Below are 27,925 nucleotides of genomic sequence, written 5' to 3' on the forward strand. Positions count from 1 at the left end.
TCGCTACTTTCGAACACGGCGGATGCCTATGGTTACGCCTGTGTAGCTAGCTACATGCTAATTCTCAAAGCGCGCTCAGTTGACCTATTTTGCAGGTGTTTTACATGGTGCGGTACCGCTAGCTTTCATCTAATTTTTTGAAGACGCGACTCAATATGATGGGTGAACCGGTGGCTGATATGTGTGATCAGCTTGTTAAAGCTGTGAACGTGATGATGGACGCGGAATCTAGCCAAATATATCGCTTGGAGGCCCTAAAGGTATCTTGATGGCTAGATGCTAGCTTGCTAATGTTAGCTGGTAAGGTAGCCCAAAGGCCGGCAGATGGCTAACTAGCTCGCTTTCCTATTTACGATGTGATGCGATTGCTTGACTGAAAATGTGCATATATGCATAGCTATAACTTCACATTATAGTTCACATGTACATTGCATGTGGCTCCCGAGTGGCGCAGCGTTCTAAGGCACTGCATCTCAGTGAAAAGGGCGTCACAACAGTCCCAGGTTCGAATCCAGGCTGTATTACATCCGGCCGTGATTGGGAGTCCCATAGGGCGGCGCACAATTGGCCCAGCGTCTTCCGGGTTTCGCCGTGGTAGGCCGTCATTGTAAATAAGAATTCTTAAATGACTTGCCTTATGAAATTAAATCATTAATGGGCGTAGCTAGATAGCTAACGTCAGATGGCTAGTATCATAACGTTACCGTTTCCAGCTGCGGATTTCATTCATTGCAGTTCGCTAGAGCCATTGCTGCTGACTGATGCCCTCAAACTGAATGAAAGATAAACTAACGTTATGTCAACCGTTTAGCCTCGTTATATTGATTGCGTTAAATCAGATTTATGCATTGTTTCGAGAGATTAATTCACTTCTCTCTGTAAAGCTCCATAAACTACATTGATAGCTATGATGGATATCATTGCAAGTTCACAGTTTTCATGTTTTATTTATCCATTCAAATCAAATTGTATTTGTCACACATACACATGTTTAGCAGATGTTAATAATGCAAAATGCTTGTGCTTCTAGTTCCGACAATGCAGTAATAACCAACGAGCAATCTAACCTAACAATTCCACAACAACTACCTTATACACACAGGTGTAAAGGGATGCAGAATATGTACATAAAAATATATGAATGAGTGATGGTACAGAACGGCAAGATGCAGTAGATGGTATAGAGTACAGTATATACATATGAGATGAGTAATGTAGGGTATGTAAACATTATATTAAGTGGCATTGTTTAAAGTGGCTAGTGATACATTTTTACATCAATTTTTTTCCATTATTAAAGTGGCTGAAGTTGAGTCAGTATGTTGGCAGCAGCCACTCAATGTTAGGGATTGCTGTTTAACAGTCTGATGGCCTTGAGATAGAAGCTGTTTTTCAGTCTCTCGGTCTCTGCTTTGATGCACCTGTACTGACCTCGCCTTCTGGATGATAGCGGGGTGAATAGGCAATGGCTCAGGTGGTTGTTGTCCTTGATGATCTTTATAGCTTTCCTGTGTCATCAGGTGGTGTAGATGTCCTGGAGGGCAGGTAGTTTGCCCCCGGGGATGCGTTGTGCAGACCTCACTACCCTCTGGAGAGCCTTACGGCTGTGGGCGGAGCAGTTGCCGTACCAGGCGGTGATACAGCCCGACAGGATGCTCTCGATTGTGCATCTGTAAAAGTTTGAGTGCTACCCTCTCCACTACTGTCCCGTCGATGTGGATAGGGGGGTGCTCCCTCTGCTGTTTCCTGAAGTCCACGATCATCTCCTTTCTTTTGTTGACGTTGATTGAGTGTGAGGTTATTTTCCTGACACCACATTCTGAGGGCCCTCACCTCCTCCCTGTAGGCCGTTTCGTCGTTGTTGGTAATCAAGCCTACCGCCACGCAGTCGTGGGTGAATAGGGAGTACAGGAGAGGGCTCAGAACGCACACTTGTGGGGCCCCAGTTTTGAGGATCAGCGGGGTGGAGCTGTTGTTACCCACCCTCACCACCTGGGGGCGGCCCATAAGGAAGCCCAGTACCCAATTGCACAGGGTGGGGTCGAGACACAGGGTCTCGAGCTTGATGATGAGTTTGGAGGGTACTATGGTGTTAAATGCTGAGCTGTAGTCGGTGAACAGCATTCTCACATAGGTATTCCTCTTGTCCAGATGGGTTAGGGCAGTGGGCAGTGTGGTTGCAATTGCGTCGTCTGTGATTGGGGTGGTAAGCAAATTGAAGTGGGTCTAGGGTGTCAGGTAGGGTGGAGGTGATTATGGTCCTTGACTAGTCTCTCAAAGCACTTCATGATGATGGAAGTGAGTGAGATTGTCCTACACGTAGCTGGCTAGGTATATATAGTAGCCAACTGATTGAGTACATGTTATTAACTTGTCCATGTCGCTCTTTTATTTTTAGTTTTGTGAAGAATTCAAAGAGAAGTGTTCCTTCTGTGTCCCATGTGGGCTACAGTTGGCAGATAAAACTCAAACAGCAGTGGTGAGGCACTTTGGTCTACAGATACTGGAGCACGTCATCAAGTGAGTTATTGAGTATATTGTACAGTCTATAATTCACATAGTCATCCTCAATGATATCAAGACCTCCCCCTACACATGTGCCAATGTGTTCCCCAAAACCTTGTTGTTTTTCTTCATGTTGAGAATAGGTTCAGATGGAACAACATGCCACAGCAAGAGAAAGTCCAGCTGAAGAACTGTGCTATGGGGCTATTGTCAACTGTGAGTCTCTGTTTGGGTGATGAACACCCTCTTAGTGTCTTCATTTTTCTATTCCTGTAGAAAAGAGTATGTAGCAGATAAGATGACGGGTGGAGTTACTGGTGGTCTGTCGACCCAGTTACAAATATACTTTCAAAAAGTCAAACAAATTCCCCATTGCTGTGCGATCAGTTTAGATGTACATTAATGAATATGCTGACACTAGTCTGTTCCATGACTCTGGCACACTGCCTCCCTCTGCAGGGCACATATCCTATCCTGGAGGAGGAGAGCCACATCAAGGACGTTCTCTCGCGGATCATAGTGGAGATGATCAAGAGAGAATGGCCTCAGCACTGGCCTGACATGCTGAAGGAGATGGAGGCACTCACCAGTGTAGGGGTGAGTCGGCACGTTCCCGTTCAGTGTTTCAACTGGGTTTTTATGCTGGTGCGGTGCCAGGGCACCCAGAGCTACTTTCAGGGCTGAAAACATCACAGCATTCAATTGGAGAGAAACAGAACTGGGGGTGGGGGGGCTTATTGAAAATGGAAGGGAGCAAGGATTTGGTTTGTAATCCATCCACCAGTGTAGGGGTGAGTCGGCACGTTCCAGTTCAGTGTTTCCCCTAGGTTTTTATGCTGGCGGGGTGCCATGGTCCCTAGAACAACTTTCAGGGCTGAAAACATCAAAGCGTTCCTCCCCCCCAGGAGGCCCAGACAGAGCTGGTGATGTTGATCCTGCTGCGGCTGGCGGAGGACGTGATCACCTTCCGGACCTTGCCCACCCAGCGCCGCCGGGACATCCAGCAGACCCTCACCCAGAACATGGAGAGTATCTTTAGCTTCCTGCTCGCCATCCTGCAGCTCCACGTCGACGAGTACCGCAAACTGGTAAACAGACAATGGTTATAACTGTCTTGTTAAAAAATAATAATAATATGCGGAAGTGTTTTTGACCTCTTTTCATTGATATTCTCTTTTTGTACCTCTTCCAGAAAAGAATACCTGGCCAAGAATTGCAGGTAGGAAAGTGTTTTTGATGTACAATATCCACTTTCTGATGTTGTATTTACATATTATATTCACATTTAGAGAATTTTCTGTTTTGTGCACGTTACCCCCTCCCCCCTCTCTCTCATCTCTTCTTCTCTCCCCCTCTCCCCCTGGTCAGGCCAAGGCCCAATGTCGGGTAGGCGTGGCCACTCTAAACACCCTGGCAGGCTACATAGACTGGGTTGCCCTGGCAAACATCACCAATGACAACTGTCGCCTGCTGGAAATGCTGTGTCTATTGCTCAGTGAGACAGAGCTGCAGCTGGAGGCTGCAGAGTGCCTGCTTATCGCCATTAGCCGCAAGGTTAGTACAGACTACACAGGACCAGACACTCCCCTTTCTGCAGTCAGGCCTTGTAGGACATGACATGCCCCTTTCTGTTCGGACACACCCCTTTCTGCAGACTACTCTGTAGGACCGGACAAGATATTTTTTCAAGACATTGGAATGAATAATGCAGGTCTACAAGTACTGTATTATTAGTCAGGTACATCACAGGGCAGAGAACTGTTATCTTAACATGCTTGGAGTGTCTCCGTAGGGGAAGCTGGAGGACAGGAAACCACTCATGGTGCTGTTTGATGACGTTGCCATGCACTACATCCTCTCTGCTGCACAGTGAGTACCTTCCCCTCATCACCCACAAGGCCTGGGTTTACACAGCAGCATTACTAGCTCATTCTGGCTTCTAATTCTCATTGGTTTGTGGCTACAGGTCTGCAGATGGAGCAGCAATATGCAACAAATCCTCTCCAACACAGTGAGTAGCCTACACATTTTGGTATTCAGCGTCAACGTTCTTGTCCAGCTTTGTTATTTGGCATTCCATTTAGCATTTGAGTTCATGGGGCTTGGTACTTTTTTTCTTTCAGTGAAGTGTGCTGCGATGCTTACAAATGCACTTTAAGTAAAGTTTGATTTGATTTCCCCCCAGGCCAGTGGGGGTGGGGGTGGTGGAGAGACACTACACCTTCCTGAAGAGGCTATGTCAGGTCCTGTGTGCCCTGGGCAGCCAACTCTGCTCATTAGTGGTGAGTCTGGCTCAGGGTTTCCATTAGGAAAATGTGATGCCGGACAACTTGACCGGGAAGATATACATTTTCCTGCCATTTGAGACATTTAGCGTACCCGTATGTATTGGGTGCATAATGCATTAGGGCGTCCAGCCACGGTGCTCAGAATGACACATTTAGCGTACCCGTATGTATTGGGTGCATAATGCATTAGGGCGTCCAGCCACGGTGCTCAGAATGACACATTTAGCGTACCCGTATGTATTGAGTGCATAATGCTTTAGGGCGTCCAGCCACGGTGCTCAGAATGACACATTTAGCGTACCCGTATGTATTGAGTGCATAATGCTTTAGGGCGTCCAGCCACGGTGCTCAGAATGACACATTTAGCGTACCTGTATGTATTGGGTGCATAATGCTTTAGGGCGTCCAGCCACGGTGCTCAGAATGACACATTTAGCGTACCCGTATGTATTGGGTGCATAATGCATTAGGGCGTCCAGCCACGGTGCTCAGAATGACACATTTAGCGTACCCGTATGTATTGAGTGCATAATGCTTTAGGGCGTCCAGCCACGGTGCTCAGAATGACACATTTAGCGTACCCGTATGTATTGAGTGCATAATGCTTTAGGGCGTCCAGCCACGGTGCTCAGAATGACACATTTAGCGTACCCGTATGTATTGAGTGCATAATGCTTTAGGGCGTCCAGCCACGGTGCTCAGAAGCGTACCCGTATGACACATTTAGCGTACCCGTATGTATTGGGTGCATAATGCATTAGGGCGTCCAGCCACGGTGCTCAGAATGACACATTTAGCGTACCTGTATGTATTGGGTGCATAATGCATTAGGGCGTCCAGCCACGGTGCTCAGAATGACACATTTAGCGTACCTGTATGTATTGGGTGCATAATGCATTAGGGCGTCCAGCCACGGTGCTCAGAATGACACATTTAGCGTACCTGTATGTATTGGGTGCATAATGCATTAGGGCGTCCAGCCACGGTGCTCAGAATGACACATTTAGCGTACCCGTATGTATTGAGTGCATAATGCTTTAGGGCGTCCAGCCACGGTGCTCAGAATGACACATTTAGCGTACCTGTATGTATTGGGTGCATAATGCATTAGGGCGTCCAGCCACGGTGCTCAGAATGACACATTTAGCGTACCTGTATGTATTGGGTGCATAATGCATTAGGGCGTCCAGCCACGGTGCTCAGAATGACACATTTAGCGTACCTGTATGTATTGGGTGCATAATGCATTAGGGCGTCCAGCCACGGTGCTCAGAATGACACATTTAGCGTACCCGTATGTATTGAGTGCATAATGCTTTAGGGCGTCCAGCCACGGTGCTCAGAATGACACATTTAGCGTACCTGTATGTATTGGGTGCATAATGCATTAGGGCGTCCAGCCACGGTGCTCAGAATGACACATTTAGCGTACCTGTATGTATTGGGTGCATAATGCATTAGGGCGTCCAGCCACGGTGCTCAGAATGACACATTTAGCGTACCTGTATGTATTGGGTGCATAATGCATTAGGGCGTCCAGCCACGGTCTATGCTTATTTGGAAATCCTGCAGTTTGGGCAGCGCGCGTGGGGCTATAGTTCTGGCTGATTGAGTTGTGGCTGTCAGTGAAAAGCATCTCAAATATGTGTAAAGATAATGTGTCTTGAGTATAATTTAAACTGTTGAGACAAGAAGGGGAGGGGTGTGTGGCGAAGTCTCTCCAGAATGGCTCAGCTATCTCCTGCCAATACTTGCATATTCATTGTGTGAATTGGTTGCCCTTAGATTTCACTTTTTTTTAATCAATTCCCCATCGCATATGTCACCAGTAGTAAATGTGACGTTAATCCCGTCATTTTTTAAATTTCTGTTAATGCATGTGTTAATTACAGTCATTTACCGTTCTCATTCTCGTGGAAACGTTGCTTTCAGAGTTGACAATCTGCGACACTTGTGAGAGACAAGTTTTGGTTTATTTCATAACCATTTATGAGATTTGTACATTTTATTAATTGTCTTTTGTTTGAAGTTCTCCACGTAGGCAATGAGCATGTGTTTTTGGTTTCTCTGTCCTGATAACTTTGAGGGAGCACCTGCTTGAGCAAGTACTTGGCCTGCTGCGCAGAAATATAGGGAAGTGGCTTTTTTAACACTCATTGCTAATGATAATATATTAAAAGTATAGTTCCTCACAGTAAGCTACTTGAAAAATCTTTCCAATCTCCCCTTCGATAATCACCAATCCTCGGTATGAAAGAGCACTGGAAGTTATAGGCCTACTGCCGCTTTTGCCTATAGTCTATGAGTTCCATGAGCTAATTTTATATAGTCGCCAATGGAAACAGCGTATCAATGTGTCCCCATGGCAGAGGTTGTGGATCTCACATTAGTTTACTTTTTAAAGTTCAGATTTTAATTCTGATTTGTATGATTAACCACCTGACATTGATTTTGAAAAAAGAAAACGTTATTATTTAAATAACTGTTCCACCAAAATGTACCTATGGAAATCATAACTGCCACGCAGAACAGTAGATATGGTAAGAGATTGTAAGCTTCCCCAAACTTGAAACTCACGTGCCACCTATGAAGTCTTTATAAAATTGCCTCTGTGTTTCTATGGTCAGATTTTGCCTGTAGGCTACTTTGAAGCAAGGTAAGACATGCCTCATGATATGAAGTAAAAACATTTCAGGTTTCAAACAATTAAGTATGTTTTCAAAATGCTTACTGCCTCCAACTCACATTGTAAAGTGGATGCGCTGATAGCCTGTCACCTTGATGATGAATAGGAGGTGCGCTTTAATTACCGCTTGTGAAATACAAATAGCTCTTTTTAATTGTGTACCAAACAGTTAACGTGCGATTGCATTTAGAATTATTGCACAATGAATAGGCTTAGAAAAGCCCATGGATTTCTCCTGCAGCACCTCCGGTGGTTGTTGCTGGAGTAAAACATCGCAAAATGGGCTCTGTGTGATAGTTGTTGGATAAGTAAGGTACATGATGACTAACAAATACTCACAGGCCAATTTAATTCCACTAAATAATGGAAATGAACCTATAGACTGAAGCATGATGGTCAAATGTATTTATAGTACCGTTCCAAAGTTTAGGGTCACTTAGAAATGTCCTTGTTTTTGAAAGAAGAGCAACAAAAAAATTGTTCATTAAATGAACATCAAATTGATCAAAAATGCAGTGTAGACATTGTTAATGTTGTAAATTATTATTTTAGCTGGAAGCGGCTGATTTTTAAAACGTTTTTTAATAGAATATCTACATAGTTGTAAAGAGGCCCATTATCAGCAACCATCACTCCTATGTTCCAATGACAAGTTTATCATTTTAAAAGGCTAATTTATCATGCAAAAACCGTTTTGCAATTATGTTATCATAGCTGAAAACTGTTGTTCCGAATAAAGAAGCAATAAAACGGGATGCTGGCCTTCTCGGCAGAGTTGCAAAGACAAAGCCATATCCCAGACTGGCCAATGAAATTAAAAGATTAAGATGGGCAAAATAACACAGACACTGGACAGAGGAACTCTGCTTAGAAGGCCAGCATTCCGGAGTCGCCTCTTCACTGTTGACGTTGAGACTGGCAATCTCTCGCATAGAATAGCCTTTATTTCTCAGAACAAGAATATATTGACGAGTTTCAGAAGAAAGTTCTTTGTTTCTAGCCATTTTGAGCCTGTAATCCCTCTATTTAATGAAGCTGCCAGTTGAGGACTTGTGAGGCATCTGTTTCTCAAACAAGTACTCTAATGTACTTGTCCTCTTGCTCAGTTGTGCACCGGGGCCCCCCACTCTTCTTTCTATTCTGGTTAGAGACAGTTTTCGCTGTTCTGTTAAGGGAGTAGTCAACGGTGTTGTACAAGATCTTCAGTTTATTAGCAAGTTCTCGCATGGACTAGCCTTCATTTCTCAGATCAAGAATAGACTAACGAGTTTCAGAAGAAAGTTCTTTGTTTCTGGCCATTTTGAGTCTGTAATCGAACCAACAAATGCTGATGCTCCAGATACTCAACTAGTCTAAAGAAGGCCAGTTTTATTGCTTCTTTAATCAGAACAGCAGTTTTCAGCTGTGCTAACATAATTTTAAAATGGTTTTCTAATGATCAATTAGCCTTTTTAAAATGATCAACTTGGATTAGCTAACACAACGTGCAATTGGAACACAGGAGTGATGGTTGCTGATAATGGGCCTCTGTACGCCTATGTAGATATTCCATAAAGAATCAGCCTTTTCCAGCTACAATAGTCATTTACAACATTAACAATGTCTACAATGTATGTATTTCTGATCAATTTGATGTTATTTTAATGGACAAGAAATGTGCTTTTCTTTGAAAAACAAGGACATTTCTAGGTGACCCCAAACGTTTGAAAGGTAGTTTACATTGATTGTTATTTCCATCACTGAATAAAAAACATTATTTTGTCATTTTGGCTGGCAAGTTTTTTTCTGTTTTTCGTTTGTTTTAGCGGCCAAAAGCTGTACCAAAAAAAAAAAAGTGCACGTGGGTGTCTTGATTGTGTCGTTTGTGCTTCTAATGTGTTTCTAATGCAGGGTTCAGATGTGGAGGTAGAGGTACCAGCAAACCTTATCAAGTACACAGAAGCGTTCCTGGCCTTCACCACACACCCAAGCCAGGCGAGTTACCTACTGTTAAAATAAAGTACTAGCCAGGTAGCTAACACTACTGTTTCTCCATATCCCACTTTGTCAGATCTGGTCCTCGAGCACTGAACATTGAGACATAGTATTCTTACATTTTTTTGATCTGTTCTGATAAACTACCCTACTCTGAACTAAAGTATTTGTCTTTTCCACCAGTTCCTTAGGTCTTCCACCCAGATCACATGGGGAACTTTGTTCAGACATGAGATTCTCTCCAAGGATCCTGTCATCATCCAGATGACCATCAAGTACTTTAGAGCCACCATGACCAACCTAGTCAAGGTGAGACAGGCTACAATGTACATGCATCCAAGACTTTGTGCAGTTGCACATTAAAGCATCAAAATGTTCATTAGAAAAAGTGAGCATGTCAACGACTCACAAATTGATCTACACACGAAGGCACAAATTATACATCCAAAATACAACTACACCGAAATCCAAAATACAACTACACCGAAATCCAAAATGCGTGTAACAACTACACCGAAATCCAAAATACGTGTAACAACTACACGGAAAGGTTTAGCTCTTCCACTATGTATACTTTGTCTCTACATGCAAGGTTCTTTTAATTGTATGAATTGCTGTTCTATATTGTTGTGTTCCTCCTGCTAGACTGGTTTCCCTTCCAGCAACGACAGTCCCAGCTGTGAGTACTCCCGTCATGACTTTGACAGTGATGAAGACTTCAACTCCTTCTTCAACTGTAAGCAATGTGACTCCTATTGTGTTTGAATACTTTAGACTTAAACAATAAAAGAGAGAATATTTTCTCCAGTTCGTTCCTACGGATCATGACCCTGATGCTTGTGTCCGTGTTTCCGATGTCTTCCAGCGTTCCGAGCGCAGCAGGGGGAGGTGGTCCGGAATGCGTGTCGTATTGTCCCCTTGGAGGCCTTCCAGATTGCAGCAGAGTGGCTGCAGTATCAGATCAGTGCGCCCATCGATATCGGAACCACTGTGTGTACGTGCGTGGCTCATAGTGGCGATCTGGGGAGGGGGATCTCCTGTGTGTGTGGGGGGGGGGGAGTCACTGGTGAATATGTCAGTATGAAACTGATTAAATGTCTTGGAGTCCATTTGATTGGTCAAATCAAGAGTTTCTCAAATCTTGGAAGGAGGAGTTTGAGGTGGTTTTTAAAAAGAAATGCGTATTTATTTGTATGAGATGTTCTCACTATTAACAAAAAAATACACGAATTCTCGTAACCACTCTGAAAGGGCACCAAGTGACAGGAAATGATGGGTCGGGAGATACTGTTGATGAATGTTAACTAATCAGCCTGATTAACTATACTCTCTCTTTTCCCCCTTTTACTCCTCCTGACTCGTTTTTTTTCTCTTTTCGGTCTTTCTGTCTTCCTCCTTTTCTTTCCAGCTAAGACGGCTGAGGGGCTGTGTTCTATCCTGTCTCCGTCAGTGGTCCAGTGGGATGCTATGACCTTCTTTACAGAGAGTGTTGTGGGAAAGATCTTTAAGAACGTGGAGGATGAGGTACAAGCTGCCAAATGAGAATAGCTACCCACAGCAGAGAGATGGAGAGAGCAAAAATATTTTTTTACAGAGGAGGGGTAGAGTGGGCAAAGTGTAAACGCTACCAGGGGGGGGGGGGCCTAGATAGCAACAAAATGTGTAGGGATTTTTGAAACGCATAACTATTGATTCATATTTTTCCCCCATGGTCAAAAACATAAACTGGTGTTCGTGTAACTTTATATGAAGAGTCCGTAATAAGTTATTTATAAGGCAGTCACAAACTGATCACCATTTTACTACATTTGTAAATGTGATTAAGGTAGTCATTCAGAACAAAAAAATGGATATATACTGAACAAAAATCGAGGGATTGGCTGAACAGATCGTTGGTTCTGTCTTTGTCTCCCTCGACAACGTGCCTGACCACAGACTCCACACTATGCTCCATATCCTTCTGTCCCATTAGCTGCCAATCACATACAGTGGGGGAAAAAAGTATTTAGTCAGCCACCAATTGTGCAAGTTCTCCCACTTAAAAAGATGAGGCCTGTAATTTTCATCATAGGTACACTTCAACTATGACAGACAAAAATGAGAGAAAAAAAAATCCAGAACATCACATTGTAGGATTTTTAATGAATTTATTTGCAAATTATGGTAGAAAATAAGCATTTGGTCACCTACAAACACAAGCAAGATTTCTGGCTCTCACAGACCTGTAACTTCTTCTTTAAGAGGCTCCTCTGTCTTCCACTTGTTACCTGTATTAATGGCACCTGAACTTTTTATCAGTATAAAAGACACCTGTCCACAACCTCAAACAGTCACACTCCAAACTCCACTATGGCCAAGACCAAAGAGCTGTCAAAGGACACCAGAAACAAAATTGTAGACTTGCACCAGGCTGGGAAGACTGAATCTGCAATGGGTAAGCAGCTTGGTTTGAAGAAATCAACTGTGGGAGCAATTATTAGGAAATGGAAGACATACAAGACCACTTATAATCTCCCTCGATCTGGGGCTCCACGCAAGATCTCATCCCGTGGGGTCAAAATGATCACAAGAACAGTGAGCAAAAATTCCAGAACCACACGGGGGGACCTAGGGAATGACCTGCAGAGAGCTGGGACCAAAGTAACAAAGCCTACCATCAGTAACACACTACGCCGCCAGGGACTCAAATCCTGCAGTGCCAGACGTGTCCCCCTGCTTAAGCCAGTACATGTCCAGGCCCGTCTGAAGTTTGCTAGAGAGCATTTGGATGATCTAGAAGAAGATTGGGAGAATGTCATATGGTCAGATGAAACCAAAATATAACTTTTTGGTAAAAACTGAACTTGTCGTGTTTGGAGGACAAAGAATGCTGAGTTGCATCCAAAGAACACCATACCTACTGTGAAGCATGGGCGTGGAAACATCATGCTTTGGGGCTGTTTTTCTGCAAAGGGACCAGGACGACTGATCCGTGTAAAGGAAAGAATGAATGGGGCCATGTATCATGAGATTTTGCGTGAAAACCTCCTTCCATCAGCAAGGGCATTGAAGATGAAACGTGGCTGGGTCTTTCAGCATGACAATGATCCCAAACACACCGCCCGGGCAACAAAGGAGTGGCTTCGTAAGAAGCATTTCAAGGTCCTGGAGTGGCCTAGCCAGTCTCCAGATCTCAACCCCATAGAAAATATTTTGAGGGAGTTGAAAGTCCGCGTTGCCCATCAACAGCCCCAAAACATCACTGCTCTAGAGGAGATCTGCATGGAGGAATGGGCCAAAATACCAGCAACAGTGTGTGAAGACTTACAGAAAACGTTTGACCTCTGTCATTGCCAACAAAGGGTATATAATAAAGTATTGAGAAACTTTTGTTATTGACCAAATACTTATTTTCCACCATAATTTGCAAAAAAAATCATTAAAAATCCTACAATGTGATATTTCTGGATTTTCTTTCCTCATTTTGTCTGTCATAGTTGAAGTGTACCTATGATGATAATTACAGGCCTCTCATCTTTTTAAGTGGGAGAACTTGCACAATTGGTGGCTGACTAAATACTTTTTGCCCCACTGTATGAACGCAACATGCAACGATTTTACATTTCATATGAGTAAATCAGTTAATTGACATTAATTCATTAGGGCCTAATCTATGGATTTCACGTGACTGGGCAGGAGCACAGCCATTGGTGGGCCTGGAAGGGCATAGGCCCACACACTTGGGAACTAGGCCCACCTACTTGGGATCTAGGCTCACCCACTGGGGAGCCAGACCCAGCCAATCTGCATGAGTTTCTCCCTACAAAAGGGCTTTGTTACAGACTGAAATACTCCTCAGTTTCATCAGCTGTCTGGGTGGCTGGTCTCAGACGATACCGCAGGTGAAGAAGCTGGATGTGGAGGTCCTGGGTTGGCGTGGTTACACGTGGTCTGTGGTTGTGAGGCAGGTTGGACGTACTGCCAAATTCTCTAAAACAACGTATCGGCAGCTTATAGTAGATAAATATTAACATTAAATTCTCTGGCAACAGCTTTCGTGGAAATTCCTGCAGTCAGCATGCCAATTGCACACTCCCTCAAAAGTTGAAACATGGGATATTTTATTTCAGCCCATGAAATACTTTACATGTTGCATTTATATTTGTGTATGTATTTTTAAAATGTCCTTAAATGTTGTGGGCTTATTCTTTTGCTAGGTGCTGCTGGAATGTTTACCAATGGCAGTGACCAATTCCACTGGTCACTGAACATTTTAGAAAGCATAAATAGTGCTCACTTTAGAGGCTGATGATTTGTAAATGGTTTATAAATGTGGGAGTAATGATTAATAAATGGTGAACACACACTATAAATGGTTTATTACAGACCCTTAAAATAGTGGTACCCAAGTGTTATGAATGTAATGAAAAGAAATTGAGGATGTAGAAGAAACTCTGACTCTAGTGTCCCTTTGCCCCTGCTGTAGAAGTTGCCGGTAGACCAGGGCATTGAGCTGCTTCAGGCTGTGTTGAACTACAACACCCAAGACCCTCTCATCCTGTCCTGTGTCCTCACCAACGTCTCCGTCCTCTTCCCCTTCGTCACACACCGACCTCACTTCCTGCCTCAGGTCCTCTACAAGGTGAACACACACCTGCGCTCAAAAGCATGCACACCGATCTACAATCTCTCTCTCCTGACCTTTTGTGGATTGTGTCCACCTTTTAAAACTTGAACTTGTTCTTCTTTTCCTTCCCAGCTATTTGCCTCCATCACATTCGAGGTGGTAGAGGAGAGTAAGGTGAGCCGTCTTAAATATTCTTAGGAGGGACGACAGATGTGTTCGTTGGGAAGCAATAGGAATCCGAGGCTAAGTAGTAGTCCATCCAATCATCAGTCTGATCTGGGATGTCATTTTCAGGCACCACGGACGCGTGCGGTGAAGAACATCAGAAGACACGCCTGCTCCTCCATCATCAAGATGTCTCGAGACTACCCACAATTCATTCTTGTATGTGTCTGCGGTCAAGTTCATCCAACTCCTAGAGAAGGCTCATCCATCGCTGTGCAGTAGAATGGAACAGCTGCTTTAAGTAGATACTGATGAAACCGTTGGCTATGACTCTTAGAACCAGTGTACAAATCTATTGCAAATCTATTGCATCTTACAAGTGTATGTGTATCTGTGGGGGAGGGATGTTTGGGTGTGTCTGTTTTTCATGTAACATCGCTCCCTCACACTCACTCTCTCTGTCTCCATTCAGCCGTGTTTTGACATGATGTATAACCACGTGAAGAAGCTGTTCTCCAGCGAGGCTCTGTTGAACATGCTGGAGAAGTGTGCTCTTATGGAGGCCCTGGTCCTCATCAGTAACCAGTTCAAAGACTACAACAAGCAGAAACACTTCCTGGAGGAGCTCATGGCCACTGTGGCCGCTCGCTGGACCTCCGACGAGATGAGGCGGTATGTACACACACGTACGCTGTCTATACTGAACTGCTTACACACACTGCATGCACACAGACGCACACATGCGTCCGCACACAACATGCGTACACACACAACATGCGTACACACACGCTATACACACTAAACTATACACCCACTTGCACTGTATTATACACTGGTTGTTCTCTCTTTGTGTGCATCAGTGTGCTGTGGGATCCTACTCTGTTCCTGGACTTCGTTGGTGCTGATCAGCTGGTGGCTGAAGGCACAGAACACACAACGGGCATCAACAAGTCACGGGTAGGTGTGTGTGTGTGTGTGTGTGCGCACCTGTGTGCGTTCATGGCTAAGTGCTAAAACTTTGTGATGTCAGGCTTGCCAATTCAACCAGTTCTGCCAAAACGTCAACTGTATTGAAACATTTCTTATTCACTGTTTGTCTCACCCTGCCCACCAGTTGAGTTTCTGTGTGTACACCATCCTGGGGGTGGTGAAGAGGGCCCGCTGGCCGGCTGACCTGGAGGAGGCGAAGGCAGGGGGCTTCGTAGTGGGCTACACCCCTAATGGAGCCCCCATCTACAGAAACCCCTGCAGCGCCCAGGTCCTGGCACTGCTGCCCAACCTGCTCGCCCTCATCAGGTAAGGGGGTGGGGGTGCGGTAGAGAAACATTGTGGGTTTTTGATTAAGATGGTGATGAGGATGATAAGTGTTTGTTATAATGGTGCTGTTTGTGATTGTGGTGATAGTGTTTGTGATAATGGTGGTGGTGATGATGATCGTGTTTGTGATAATGATGGTGTTTGATTGTGGTGATAATTTTTGATAATGATGGTGATGGTGGTGATGGTGTTTGGTGGTGATGGTGTTTGGTGGTGATGGTGTTTGGTGGTGATGGTGTTTGGTGGTGATGGTGATAGTGTTTGTGATGGTGATAGTGTTTGTGATGTTGGTGATAGTGTTTGTGATGTTGGTGATAGTGTTTGTGATGTTGGTGATAGTGTTTGTGATGTTGGTGATAGTGTTTGTGGTGTTGGTGGTAATGATAGTGTTTGATGGTGGTGATAGTATTTGTGATGGTGATGATAGTATTTGTGATGGTGATGGTAGTGTTTGATGGTGGTGATAGTGTTGGTGGTGGTGGTGATAGTGTTTGTGACGGTGGTGGTGGTGATAGTGTTTGTGATGGTGGTGATGGTGGTGATAGTGTTTGTGGTGGTGGTGGTAATGATAGTGTTTGATGGTGGTGGTGATGGTGGTGATAGTATTTGTGATGGTGATGATAGTATTTGTGATGGTGATGATAGTGTTTGATGGTGGTGATAGTGTTGGTGGTGGTGGTGTTTGATGGTGGTGATAGTGTTGGTGGTGGTGGTGATAGTGTTTGTGACGGTGGTGGTGGTGATAGTGTTTGTGATGGTGGTGATAGTGTTTGTGATGGTGGTGATAGTGTTTGTGATGGTGGTGATAGTGTTTGTGATGGTGGTGATAGTGTTTGTGATGGTGGTGATAGTGTTTGTGATGTTGGTGATAGTGTTTGTGATGTTGGTGATAGTGTTTGTGATGTTGGTGGTAATGATAGTGTTTGATGGTGGTGGTGATGGTGGTGATAGTATTTGTGATGGTGATGATAGTATTTGTGATGGTGATGATAGTGTTTGATGGTGGTGATAGTGTTTGTGATGGTGGTGATAGTGTTTGTGATGGTAGTGTTTGATGGTGGTGATAGTGTTGGTGGTGGTGATAGTGTTTGTGACGGTGGTGGTGGTGATAGTGTTTGTGATGGTGGTGATGGTGGTGATGGTGGTGATAGTGTTTGTGGTGGTGGTGGTGGTGGTGGTGATAGTGTTTGTGATGGTGGTGATAGTGTTTGTGATGGTGGTGATAGTGTTTGTGATGGTGGTGGTGGTGTTTGTGATGGTGGTGATAGTGTTTGTGATGGTGGTGGTGGTGGTGGTGATAGTGTTTGTGATGGTGGTGGTAGTGTTTGATGGTGGTGGGGGTGTTTGTGATGGTGGTGATAGTGTTTGTGATGGTGTTTGTGATGGTGGTGATAGTGTTTGTGATGGTGGTGATAGTGTTTGTGATGGTGGTGATAGTGTTTGTGATGGTGGTGATAGTGTTTGTGATGGTGGTGGTGGTAATAGTGAGTGTTATGATGGTGGTAATAGTGGGTGTTTGTTTGTTATGGTGGTGGGTGTTTGTTTGTTATGATGGTGGTAATGGTGAGAGTGTTTTTGTTATGATGGTGGTAATGGTGAGAGTGTTTTTGTTATGATGGTGGTGGTAATAGTGAGTGTTTGTTTGTTATGATGATGGTAATGGTGAGAGTTGTTTGTGATAGTGTTTGTGATGGTGGTGATAGTATTTGTGATGGTGATGATAGTGTTTGTGATGGTGATGATAGTGTTTGTGATGGTGGTGATGGTGTTTGTGATGGTGGTGATAGTGTTTGTGATGGTGGTGATAGTGTTTGTGATGGTGTTTGTGATGGTGGTGATGGTGTTTGTGATGGTGGTGGTGGTGATAGTGGTGGTGGTGGTGATGGTGTTTGTGATGGTGGTGATAGTGTTTGTGATGGTGGTGATAGTGTTTGTGATGGTGGTGGTGGTGGTGATGGTGTTTGTGATGGTGGTGATAGTGTTTGTGATGGTGGTGATAGTGTTTGTAATGGTGTTTGTGATGGTGGTGATGGTGTTTGTGATGGTGGTGATAGTGTTTGTGATGGTGGTGGTGGTGGTGATGGTGTTTGTGATGGTGGTGATAGTGTTTGTGGTGGTGGTGGTGGTGATAGTGTTTGTGGTGGTGGTGATAGTGTTTGTGGTGATAGTGTTTGTGATGGTGGTGGTAGTGTTTGGTGGTGGTGGTAGTGTTTGGTGGTGGTGGTAGTGTGTGGTGGTGGTGTTTGGGATGGTGGTGATAGTGTTTGTGATGGTGGTGATAGTGTTTGTGATGGTGTTTGTGATGGTGGTGATGGTGTTTGTGATGGTGGTGGTGGTGATAGTGTTTGTGATGGTGGTGATAGTGTTTGTGATGGTGGTGGTGGTAATAGTGAGTGTTATGATGGTGGTAATAGTGGGTGTTTGTTTGTTATGGTGGTGGGTGTTTGTTTGTTATGATGGTGGTAATGGTGAGTGTTTGTTATGATGGTGGTAATGGTGAGTGTTTTTGTTATGATGGTGGTGGTAATAGTGAGAGTGTTTGTTTGTTATGATGATGGTAATGGTGAGAGTTGTTTGTTATGATGGTGAGTGTTTGTTTTATGATGGTGGTAGTGGTGAGAGTTTGTTTTTTATGATCGTGAGTTTGTTTGTTATGATGATGGTGGTAATGATGAGAGTTTGTTTCTTTTATGATGGTGAGTGTTTGTTTGTTGTGGTAATGGTGAGAGTGTTTATGATTAACATAATGATAAAGAGGATGATGTTGTTTCTCTGTAGAACCCACAACAGTCTCTTCCTGCCGGAGAACATGTGTCGTCTGAGTGAGACGTTCTCCAAGGCCTACGACATGATAGAGGTGGAGAAGAACATGGTTCTAGGTGAGAGGAACCACACTGATTCAATGGTTATGCCCTGTACTGGTTTAGAAACCCTATATCAAAGGTTGGTAACCCGTAGCTATAATTTCCCCTTTGAAGGATAATAAACATGAATATTGTGTCCTGACCTGTAGGCCTGCCTCAGCCAGCCCTGGACATCTATGACCCTCCACTGTATAAGACTCATCTAGAGCGCATGCAGGGATTCTTCTGTACCCTCTACGACAACTGGTGACTTCCTCACTTTGGATAGTCTTCTGCTTCCTCTGCTTCCTCTATCTCCACACACACACACACACACAACCACCAGTCTCGCTCTCTTGCTAATTTCCCCCTCTTCCTCTCGCTTGCGCACCCCCATTCTCTCTCTCTAGTTACCATATCCTGGGGAAGGCAGGCCTATCATTGCAGCAGGACTTCTACACCATCGAGGGATTGGCTGAACAGATCGTTGGTTCTGTCTTTGTCTCGCTCGACACGGTGCCTGACCACAGACTCCGCACCATGCTCCATATCCTTCTGTCCCATTAGCTGCCAATCACATGTGAATGCAACGTGCAACAATTTCAATTATTTTACTGAGTTACAGTTCATATAAGGAAATCAGTCAATTGATATTAATTAATTAGGCCCTAATTTATGGATTTCACATGACTGGGCAGGGGTGCAGCCATGGGTGGGCCTGGGAGGGCATAGCCCCACCAACTTGGGAGTCAGGCCCACACACTGGGGAGCCAGGCCCACACACTGGGGAGCCAGGCCCACACACTGGGGAGCCAGGCCCACACACTGGGGAGTCAGGCCCACACACTGGGGAGCCAGGCCCACACACTGGGGAGCCAGGCCCACACACTGGGGAGTCAGGCCCACACACTGGGGAGCCAGGCCCACACACTGGGGAGTCAGGCCCACACACTGGGGAGCCAGGCCCACACACTGGGGAGCCAGGCCCAGCCAATCAGCATGAGTTTCTCCCCACAAAAGGGCTTTGTTACAGACTGAAATACTCCTCAGTTTCATCAGCTGTCTGGGTGGCTGGTCTCAGACGATACCGCAGGTGAAGAAGCTGGATGTGGAGGTCCTGGGTTGGCGTGGTTACACGTGGTCTGTGGTTGTTAGGCCTTTTGGAAATACTGCCAAATTCTCTAAAATGACATGGTAGAGAAATTAACATTAAATTCTCTGGCAACAGCTCTGGTGGACAGTCCTGCAGTCAGCATGCCAATTGCACACTCCCTCTAAACTTGAGACATCAGTGGTGTTGTGTGACAAAACTGCACATTTTAAAGTGGACTATTATTGTCCCCAGCACAAGATGCACCTGTGTAAAGATCATGCTGTTTCATCAGCTTCTTGATATGCCACACCTGTCACGTGGATGGATTATCTTGGCAAAGGAGAAATGCTCACTAACAGGGATGTAAACAAATTTGTGCACAAAATGTGAGAGAAATAAGCTTTTTGTACGTATGAAACATTTCAGGGATCTTTAATTTCAGAGCATTGAACATGGGACCAACACTTTGCATGTTGCGTTTATATTTTTTGTTCAGTGTATATATTCATTTTGTTCAGACAAAAAGGGATTATAATGTCATTGTTAGTGATCAAATACATTGATAATAGCATTGACTTTACATGTACAGTCTCCATTCAGTCCAACTGTGCTCCTTAATGTGTGTGTGAACGGGTGTTCCTGAAGCAGCTGGTGGTGTCATGTCCTCAGGAGTGCTACAACAGTCTGCTCTGCCCCCTGCTGGGCACTCTGTTCGCCTACATGCTACAGGTCTGAACTCTCACGCTTTTCCCCCTTGTGCCTGTGAAGCTATATACCAAAAAGGAGAGTTTCTTTGCATGTAAAAAAATAAATGAATAAACAAAAAACCCACACAAAACAAAGTACTCACAACAAAAAAGGTTAACTGTGGTACAACTACCAAACTAACAGAAATCAGAGGCTGATCAAACACGCCGAGCTTTTTGTCATGCACACTAGTAATCAGTCACTATTAATAAGAAATGGGACAACTTATCATGTGACGTATTGACTCTGTTTATTTATACAGAGACTCAATCTCAGGTGGCAGATCATCAACCAGAGGAGTACTGTCAGGTAAGATGTGTCCATCCGTGGGTCCTTGTGAAGACATGTGGTCTCTTTCTTGTGCTAGTGGTATGTTGACAATCTCTTTCCCTCTGTGTGTAGTGGGGAGGAGGAGGAGGAGGAGGACGAGTCGTGTGAGGAGAATCAGGAGATGCTGGAGGAGCAGCTAGTTCGGCTGCTCACCAGAGAGGTTCTGGACCTGCTCAGTAAGTCCACACTTTTGGGAGAAAGGTCAGATTATTGGGATGCAGGGAGCGATTAACTAGCACTTTCAATCAGAGGCCTTCAAAGGTCCAAATAAATAACTCCATTCAGAACATTAAGTAGCAGCATACCGGTTGGCTGTTGGTCATTGTAGCCTGTGCTTCTCCTTTAACTTTTAATTCCATCTTCCATTGATTAGATGTCTCCTAACTTTTGCCCCACACACAGCGGCTCTGACTGCTAGCCTATTACCACTTTGATGACTTGTGATTGGCCAACAACAAGCTACACGCACCACGCTCGTGAAAAGCAAGAGCAGCAGCATAAATGATCAAATTTCTCTCTTTCAGCATTCGAATCTGTACGTGTCCTTGCAGTCAAGTCAGTTAAAATTACACTTGACAATCAGATCAGACCCGTGACATTATTTAGAATTCTTGATCCAGACCCTCTTGGGTATTCGGCTACAGAGGGATCCGTGAAGACTTTCAGTTCAGCTTCTCCATTGAGCATGTATTTATTTATTTATTGTCCAGGAGAAGGATTCATCTAAGTCTGAGAAACTGGACCTATGAATTTAGCTCTGCTGCGTATCCATATTTGATAGATTTGGGGTATATAAAAGATCTAAGTCAAATGAATTTATATAGCCCTTCGTACATCAGCTGATATCTCAAAGTGCTGTACAGAAACCCAGCCTAAAACCCCAAACAGCAAGCAATGCAGGTGTTGAAGCACGTTGGCTAGGAAAAACTCCCTAGAAAGGCCAAAACCTAGGAAGAAACCTAGAGCGGAACCAGGCTATGAGTGGTGGCCAGTCCTCTTCTGGCTGTGCCGGGTGGAGATTATAACAGAACATGGCCAAGATGTTCAAATGTTCATAAATGACCAGCATGGTCAAATAATAGGTCTGGGACAGGTAGCACGTCCGGTGAACAGGTCAGGGTTCCATAGCCGCAGGCAGAACAGTTGGAGTTTATGGAGTTTATTTCAGTCTAGTCATGTGTCCTAACATTGATCCTTTCCCATCAGCTCACGCCTGCATAATGAAAAAGGTGCCTGCGCCAGCAGGAAACAAGGAAGATGTGGATGGTAAGTGTTCACTTTTTCTAGGGAAGAAAAGTATTACTCAGGTCCACCCCCTTCTCACTCTTCCCCTTCCTTTTTATGTCCTATCCTGTGTGTGTAGAGGAGGAGATGATGTCCACTGAGTCCCAGGCAGTCGCTGTCTCCCCTGCCCAGCCAACAGGCGAACTGACGGAGCTGGGGAAGTGTTTTCTCAAACACGAGGTCAGCACAACACACACACACACACACACACACACACACACACACACACACCGGAGCATCTACCCATGGCAGTGTGATGGGACTATTTCTCTCTCCCTCTGCAGGACATCTATATGACCTTGTTGACCATCTCATTCACCTCTCTGTCCTGGAAGGACACCAGTAACTGTCACCGCAGCGCCTCCATCGTGTGCTGGACCCTGCTACGACAGGTAGGCTACACACAGGACAGACTGACAGCAACTTTCCATACTGATCACTCCCTATCCATTTAGCTTCCTTTTCCTCTCGCTCCCTCCTTACTCAGTGTCTGTCTGACTGTGTTTGTGATTCACTCCTGTGATTCGAAAATTCCTCCCTCCCTCCACTCTGCTGTCTCTCCCCCTTTCTCCTCCTCTCTCTTCACTGTGCCTGTCTCTCCTCCTCTCTCTCTCGTCACTTTGCCTGTCTCTCGTCACTGTGCCTGTCTCTCCTCCTCTCTCTCTCGTCACTGTGCCTGTCTCCTCCTCTCTCTCTCGTCACTGTGCCTGTCTCCTCCTCTCTCTCTCGTCACTGTGCCTGTCTCTCCTCCTCTCGTCACTGTGCCTGTCTCTCCCCTCTCTCTATCGTCACTGTGCCTGTCTCTCCCCTCCCTCTCTCTCTTCACTGTGCCTGTCTCTCCCCCTCCCTCTCTCTCTTCACTGTGCCTGTCTCTCCTCCCCCTCCCTCTCTCTCTTCACTGTGCCTGTCTCTCCTCCCCCTCCCTCTCTCTCTTCACTGTGCCTCTCTCCCCCTCCCTCTCTCTCTTCACTGTGCCTGTCTCTCCCTCTCTCTTCACTGTGCCTGTCTCTCCCTCTCTCTTCACTGTGCCTGTCTCTCCTCCTCCTCTCTCTACACTGTGCCTGTCTCTCCCCCTCCCTCTCTCTCTTCACTGTGCCCGTCTCTCCCCCTCCCTCTCTCTTCACTGTGCCTGTCTCTCCCTCTCTCTTCACTGTGCCTGTCTCTCCCTCTCTCTTCACTGTGCCTGTCTCTCCTCCTCCTCTCTCTCTCTGACTCTGTTGTTGTGTTCAGGTTGTAGGTGGGAACCTTTTGCCAGAGGCGGTCACATGGTTCTATACCAGTGTTCTGAAGGGACTGCAGATGCATGGGCAGCATGAGATCTGCAACTCAGCCCTCATACAACTGGCCCTGCTTATGTACGAGAACCTGGTGAGAGTCACATTCTCTCCCTCCTAACTCTGCCTCGCCTCCCTGGGTCAGCGGCCGCGGTACATGGAGCTAAGAGACGTGATGACTCAGATCCCCAACATCACTCACTCTTCTGTCTCCTGTCCTGCTCCTCCCTTCCTCGACAACTAACCCTTTCCTCTCTTCCCTCCCTCCCTGGGACAGCGGCCGCGGTACATGGAGCTAAGAGACGTGATGACTCAGATCCCCGACATCAATCTGGAGGCTCTAGACCAGTACGACCAGCGGTTGCTGGAACCCAGCTCCGCTCAGAGGTTGGGAGAGAAGAAGAGGAAAGACCAGTTCAAGAAGCTCATTGCTGGCGCTGTGGGGGTAATAACACCACCTGCCACCAGGGGGAGGGCTCTATTTAATTTTTTCTGTAAAATGACCTGCAGCAAAGACCTAGAATTATTTAATTGAAAATAATGTCTGAAATATGTCCATTGTGACTTTTGAAATAGATTTGAATTAAAGGATGTAAGTTGCACTGTATTGGCGAGTGCTGTCAGTATTTTAATACATTTAATTGAATAGGTCCTGCACGCTCCCATGTAAGACAACAATTCAATCCAAACTGATTCTAAATTGTTCTTGATCTCTCCTACCCACAGAAAGCTCTGGCCCAGCAGTTCAAAAAGGAGGTACATATACGAAATCTTCCGTCTCTCTTTAAGAAGCCGAAGCCTGAGAAAAGGGACATTCTGGAGACCAGTGAGAGTGGAGCACTAGCAGCACTCTTCTCCCCAGTGCTGGATGACATCTAGGAGCACTAGCAGCACTCTTCTCCCCAGTGCTGGATGACATCTAGGAGCACTAGCAGCACTCTTCTCCCCAGTGCTGGATGACATCTAGGAGCACTAGCAGCACTCTTCTCCCCAGTGCTGGATGACATCTAGGAGCACTAGCAGCACTCTTCTCCCCAGTGCTGGATGACATCTAGGAGCACTAGCAGCACTCTTCTCCCCAGTGCTGGATGACATCTAGGAGCACTAGCAGCACTCTTCTCCCCAGTGCTGGATGACATCTAGGAGCACTAGCAGCACTCTTCTCCCCAGTGCTGGATGACATCTCGGAGCACTAGCAGCACTCTTCTCCCCAGTGCTGGATGACATCTAGGAGCACTAGCAGCACTCTTCTCCCCAGTGCTGGATGACATCTAGGAGCACTAGCAGCACTCTTCTCCCCAGTGCTGGATGACATCTAGGAGCACTAGCAGCACTCTTCTCCCCAGTGCTGGATGACATCTAGGAGCACTAGCAGCACTCTTCTCCCCAGTGCTGGATGACATCTAGGAGCACTAGCAGCACTCTTCTCCCCAGTGCTGGATGACATCTAGGAGCACTAGCAGCACTCTTCTCCCCAGTGCTGGATGACATCTAGGAGCACTAGCAGCACTCTTCTCCCCAGTGCTGGATGACATCTAGGAGCACTAGCAGCACTCTTCTCCCCAGTGCTGGATGACATCTAGGAGCACTAGCAGCACTCTTCTCCCCAGTGCTGGATGACATCTCGGAGCACTAGCAGCACTCTTCTCCCCAGTGCTGGATGACATCTAGGAGCACTAGCAGCACTCTTCTCCCCAGTGCTGGATGACATCTAGGAGCACTAGCAGCACTCTTCTCCCCAGTGCTGGATGACATCTAGGAGCACTAGCAGCACTCTTCTCCCCAGTGCTGGATGACATCTAGGAGCACTAGCAGCACTCTTCTCCCCAGTGCTGGATGACATCTAGGAGCACTAGCAGCACTCTTCTCCCCAGTGCTGGATGACATCTAGGAGCACTAGCAGCACTCTTCTCCCCAGTGCTGGATGACATCTAGGAGCACTAGCAGCACTCTTCTCCCCAGTGCTGGATGACATCTAGGAGCACTAGCAGCACTCTTCTCCCCAGTGCTGGATGACATCTAGGAGCACTAGCAGCACTCTTCTCCCCAGTGCTGGATGACATCTAGGAGCACTAGCAGCACTCTTCTCCCCAGTGCTGGACGACATCTAGGAGCACTAGCAGCACTCTTCTCCCCAGTGCTGGATGACATCTAGGAGCACTAGCAGCACTCTTCTCCCCAGTGCTGGATGACATCTAGGAGCACTAGCAGCACTCTTCTCCCCAGTGCTGGACGACATCTAGGAGCACTAGCAGCACTCTTCTCCCCAGTGCTGGATGACACCTAGGAGCACTAGCAGCACTCTTTTCCCCAGTGCTGGATGACATCTAGGAGCACTAGCAGCACTCTTCTCCCCAGTGCTGGACGACATCTAGGAGCACTAGCAGCACTCTTCTCCCCAGTGCTGGATGACATCTCGGAGCACTAGCAGCACTCTTCTCCCCAGTGCTGGATGACATCTAGGAGCACTAGCAGCACTCTTTTCCCCAGTGCTGGATGACATCTAGGAGCACTAGCAGCACTCTTTTCCCCAGTGCTGGACGACATCTAGGAGCACTAGCAGCACTCTTCTCCCCAGTGCTGGATGACATCTAGGAGCACTAGCAGCACTCTTCTCCCCAGTGCTGGATGACATCTAGGAGCACTAGCAGCACTCTTCTCCCCAGTGCTGGATGACATCTAGGAGCACTAGCAGCACTCTTCTCCCCAGTGCTGGATGACATCTAGGAGCACTAGCAGCACTCTTCTCCCCAGTGCTGGACGACATCTAGGAGCACTAGCAGCACTCTTCTCCCCAGTGCTGGACGACATCTAGGAGCACTAGCAGCACTCTTCTCCCCAGTGCTGGACGACATCTAGGAGCACTAGCAGCACTCTTCTCCCCAGTGCTGGACGACATCTAGGAGCACTAGCAGCACTCTTCTCCCCAGTGCTGGACGACATCTAGGAGCACTAGCAGCACTCTTCTCCCCAGTGCTGGACGACATCTAGGAGCACTAGCAGCACTCTTCTCCCCAGTGCTGGACGACATCTAGGAGCACTAGCAGCACTCTTCTCCCCAGTGCTGGATGACATCTCGGAGCACTAGCAGCACTCTTCTCCCCAGTGCTGGATGACATCTAGGAGCACTAGCAGCACTCTTCTCCCCAGTGCTGGATGACATCTAGGAGCACTAGCAGCACTCTTCTCCCCAGTGCTGGATGACATCTAGCAGCACTCTTCTCCCCAGTGCTGGATGACATCTGGCAGCACTCTTCTCCCCAGTGCTGGATGACATCTGGCAGCACTCTTCTCCCCAGTGCTGGATGACATCTGGCAGCACTCTTCTCCTCAGTGCTGGTCGACATCTAGGAGCACTAGCAGCACTCTTCTCCCCAGTGCTGGATGACATCTGGCAGCACTCTTCTCCCCAGTGCTGGATGACATCTGGCAGCACTCTTCTCCCCAGTGCTGGATGACATCTGGCAGCACTCTTCTCCCCAGTGCTGGATGACATCTGGCAGCACTCTTCTCCCCAGTGCTGGATGACATCTGGCAGCACTCTTCTCCCCAGTGCTGGATGACATCTGGCAGCACAGAGGCCCTCAGTCTGGTCTAACACACACGCACTACATTCAGCTGTTACAGGACTTCGACTGGACTAGCATACACACAAACATGCAAACACTTTCTATCCTCCCGGGGACTTTTACTCCTGAAGGATTGGCACAACAATTGTTTGACATTTCTACCCTATCGATCGACAGTTGGATGAATGGACTCTACAATTTGTGGCAGCCTCCCCATTTAGGACAAAGGTAATCAGAATATTCTGTCATGGACTGAACCCTGCTAACTGCTCGATAATATTTATCCAAATAATGTGAGTGTCTGTCTGCCTTGATCAGAAATATAGAACAGTATGATGATGGTGATTGTCCTTCAACAGGACATGGCTTTTGCCATAAACCCTGCAGGTTGTAAATGTAACAAAGAACTGCGTTTATACAGCACATTTCCTCACTAGCACAACACATTTAGCTTTAATTGTGTTTTAGTAGATCCGCAAACATGGACCATCCACCTGGGTGCTCAACGACTGCAGCCATTTTGTGCCAGAAGAACCTGAATGGGATCCAGTGAGCATGTCTGAGGTGTTAGACTTCAAAGTAGTCTGCTGTATAAGGAGAGCTATTTTCAAACCAATGTTTTGTACAGAATCATTACTCTGTTGATGGTTGAAGTAGAATTGTCATTGACTTTTTTTGCACTGGTTCTCCCAGCTGTGAACGTATGAGAAGCCAGCACTGCATTCCACCTATGTAAATGGAAATAGTTTACCGCAACATCGACTTTTGTTCGGCGGTATTGTTTGTGAAAACTAATCCAATGTGGTAAAGATCCCATATTTTATGCCATCTGTTTTGTAGGTCATATTTGTGTGCATTTGGAAGAAGCTGCAGGCCTGGATCTCAAATCAATTGGAAAAATAGGCACCAATTGCTGAGGTTTATATGTTGCCAGTCTTGTCTTTCCCATTAATATGGGACCAAAGCTGATTTATCCAAATACATACAGAATGATCGGAGTTTTTTGATGGCATAAAATATAATAGTCAGGGGACTTTGTTACATCATTTTGGGAGGAATCTTAGATTTTTGGTATGAACTACCCCTTTAAATCTCCCAGCCCTGTCAATGATTGATTGTTCACGTGACCAACTTTTTCCTAATGAATGTAATAAAATAAAAAACTTGTACAGGGGGAAAACTATTTAAAACTGTAGTGCTGTTTTTATATTTTGCTGTTTTTAAATAAAGGTAGACTCGAGTCA

General features: G+C 45.9%; 1 protein-coding gene across 4 annotated transcripts; it reads left to right on the forward strand.

Annotated features, from left to right (window-relative positions):
* LOC135512157 (exportin-5-like) lies at window positions 1-27,925 on the forward strand. Of its 4 annotated transcripts, XM_064933872.1 has the most exons (33): window positions 1-260; window positions 2,399-2,520; window positions 2,649-2,721; window positions 2,965-3,102; window positions 3,411-3,593; window positions 3,698-3,724; window positions 3,874-4,059; window positions 4,298-4,374; window positions 4,472-4,516; window positions 4,691-4,787; window positions 9,370-9,453; window positions 9,637-9,762; window positions 10,099-10,189; window positions 10,319-10,447; window positions 10,862-10,977; window positions 13,919-14,074; window positions 14,192-14,233; window positions 14,354-14,443; window positions 14,697-14,896; window positions 15,085-15,181; window positions 15,339-15,520; window positions 18,320-18,420; window positions 18,555-18,651; window positions 18,795-18,930; window positions 20,108-20,206; window positions 20,487-20,533; window positions 20,627-20,730; window positions 21,761-21,820; window positions 21,918-22,018; window positions 22,123-22,230; window positions 23,069-23,206; window positions 23,390-23,557; window positions 23,839-27,925. In XM_064933872.1, the coding sequence occupies exons 1-33, from the start codon at window positions 156-158 to the stop codon at window positions 23,989-23,991; spliced, it is 3,678 nt and encodes a 1,225-aa protein (XP_064789944.1). In that variant the 5' UTR covers window positions 1-155; the 3' UTR covers window positions 23,992-27,925. The 4 variants fall into 4 exon arrangements, with proteins under 4 accessions (XP_064789944.1, XP_064789947.1, XP_064789945.1 ...); XM_064933875.1 differs by lacking the exon at window positions 23,839-27,925 and having other exon boundaries at window positions 23,069-23,193; window positions 23,390-23,503; XM_064933873.1 differs by lacking the exons at window positions 23,390-23,557; window positions 23,839-27,925 and adding an exon at window positions 23,258-23,380.

This window comes from Oncorhynchus masou, chromosome 24 (assembly GCF_036934945.1).
Source record: "Oncorhynchus masou masou isolate Uvic2021 chromosome 24, UVic_Omas_1.1, whole genome shotgun sequence".
Lineage (NCBI taxonomy): Eukaryota > Metazoa > Chordata > Actinopteri > Salmoniformes > Salmonidae > Oncorhynchus > Oncorhynchus masou.

Bases quoted from the DNA above. Each gene is read 5' to 3' on its own strand.
- LOC135512157 (XM_064933872.1), top strand. From the start codon at position 156: ATGATGGGTGAACCGGTGGCTGATATGTGTGATCAGCTTGTTAAAGCT. The intron at 3,725-3,873 runs GTAGGAAAGTGT...CCCCCTGGTCAG, and splicing joins TACCTGGCCAAGAATTGCAG to GCCAAGGCCCAATGTCGGGT. The intron at 4,517-4,690 runs GTGAGTAGCCTA...ATTTCCCCCCAG, and splicing joins AACAAATCCTCTCCAACACA to GCCAGTGGGGGTGGGGGTGG.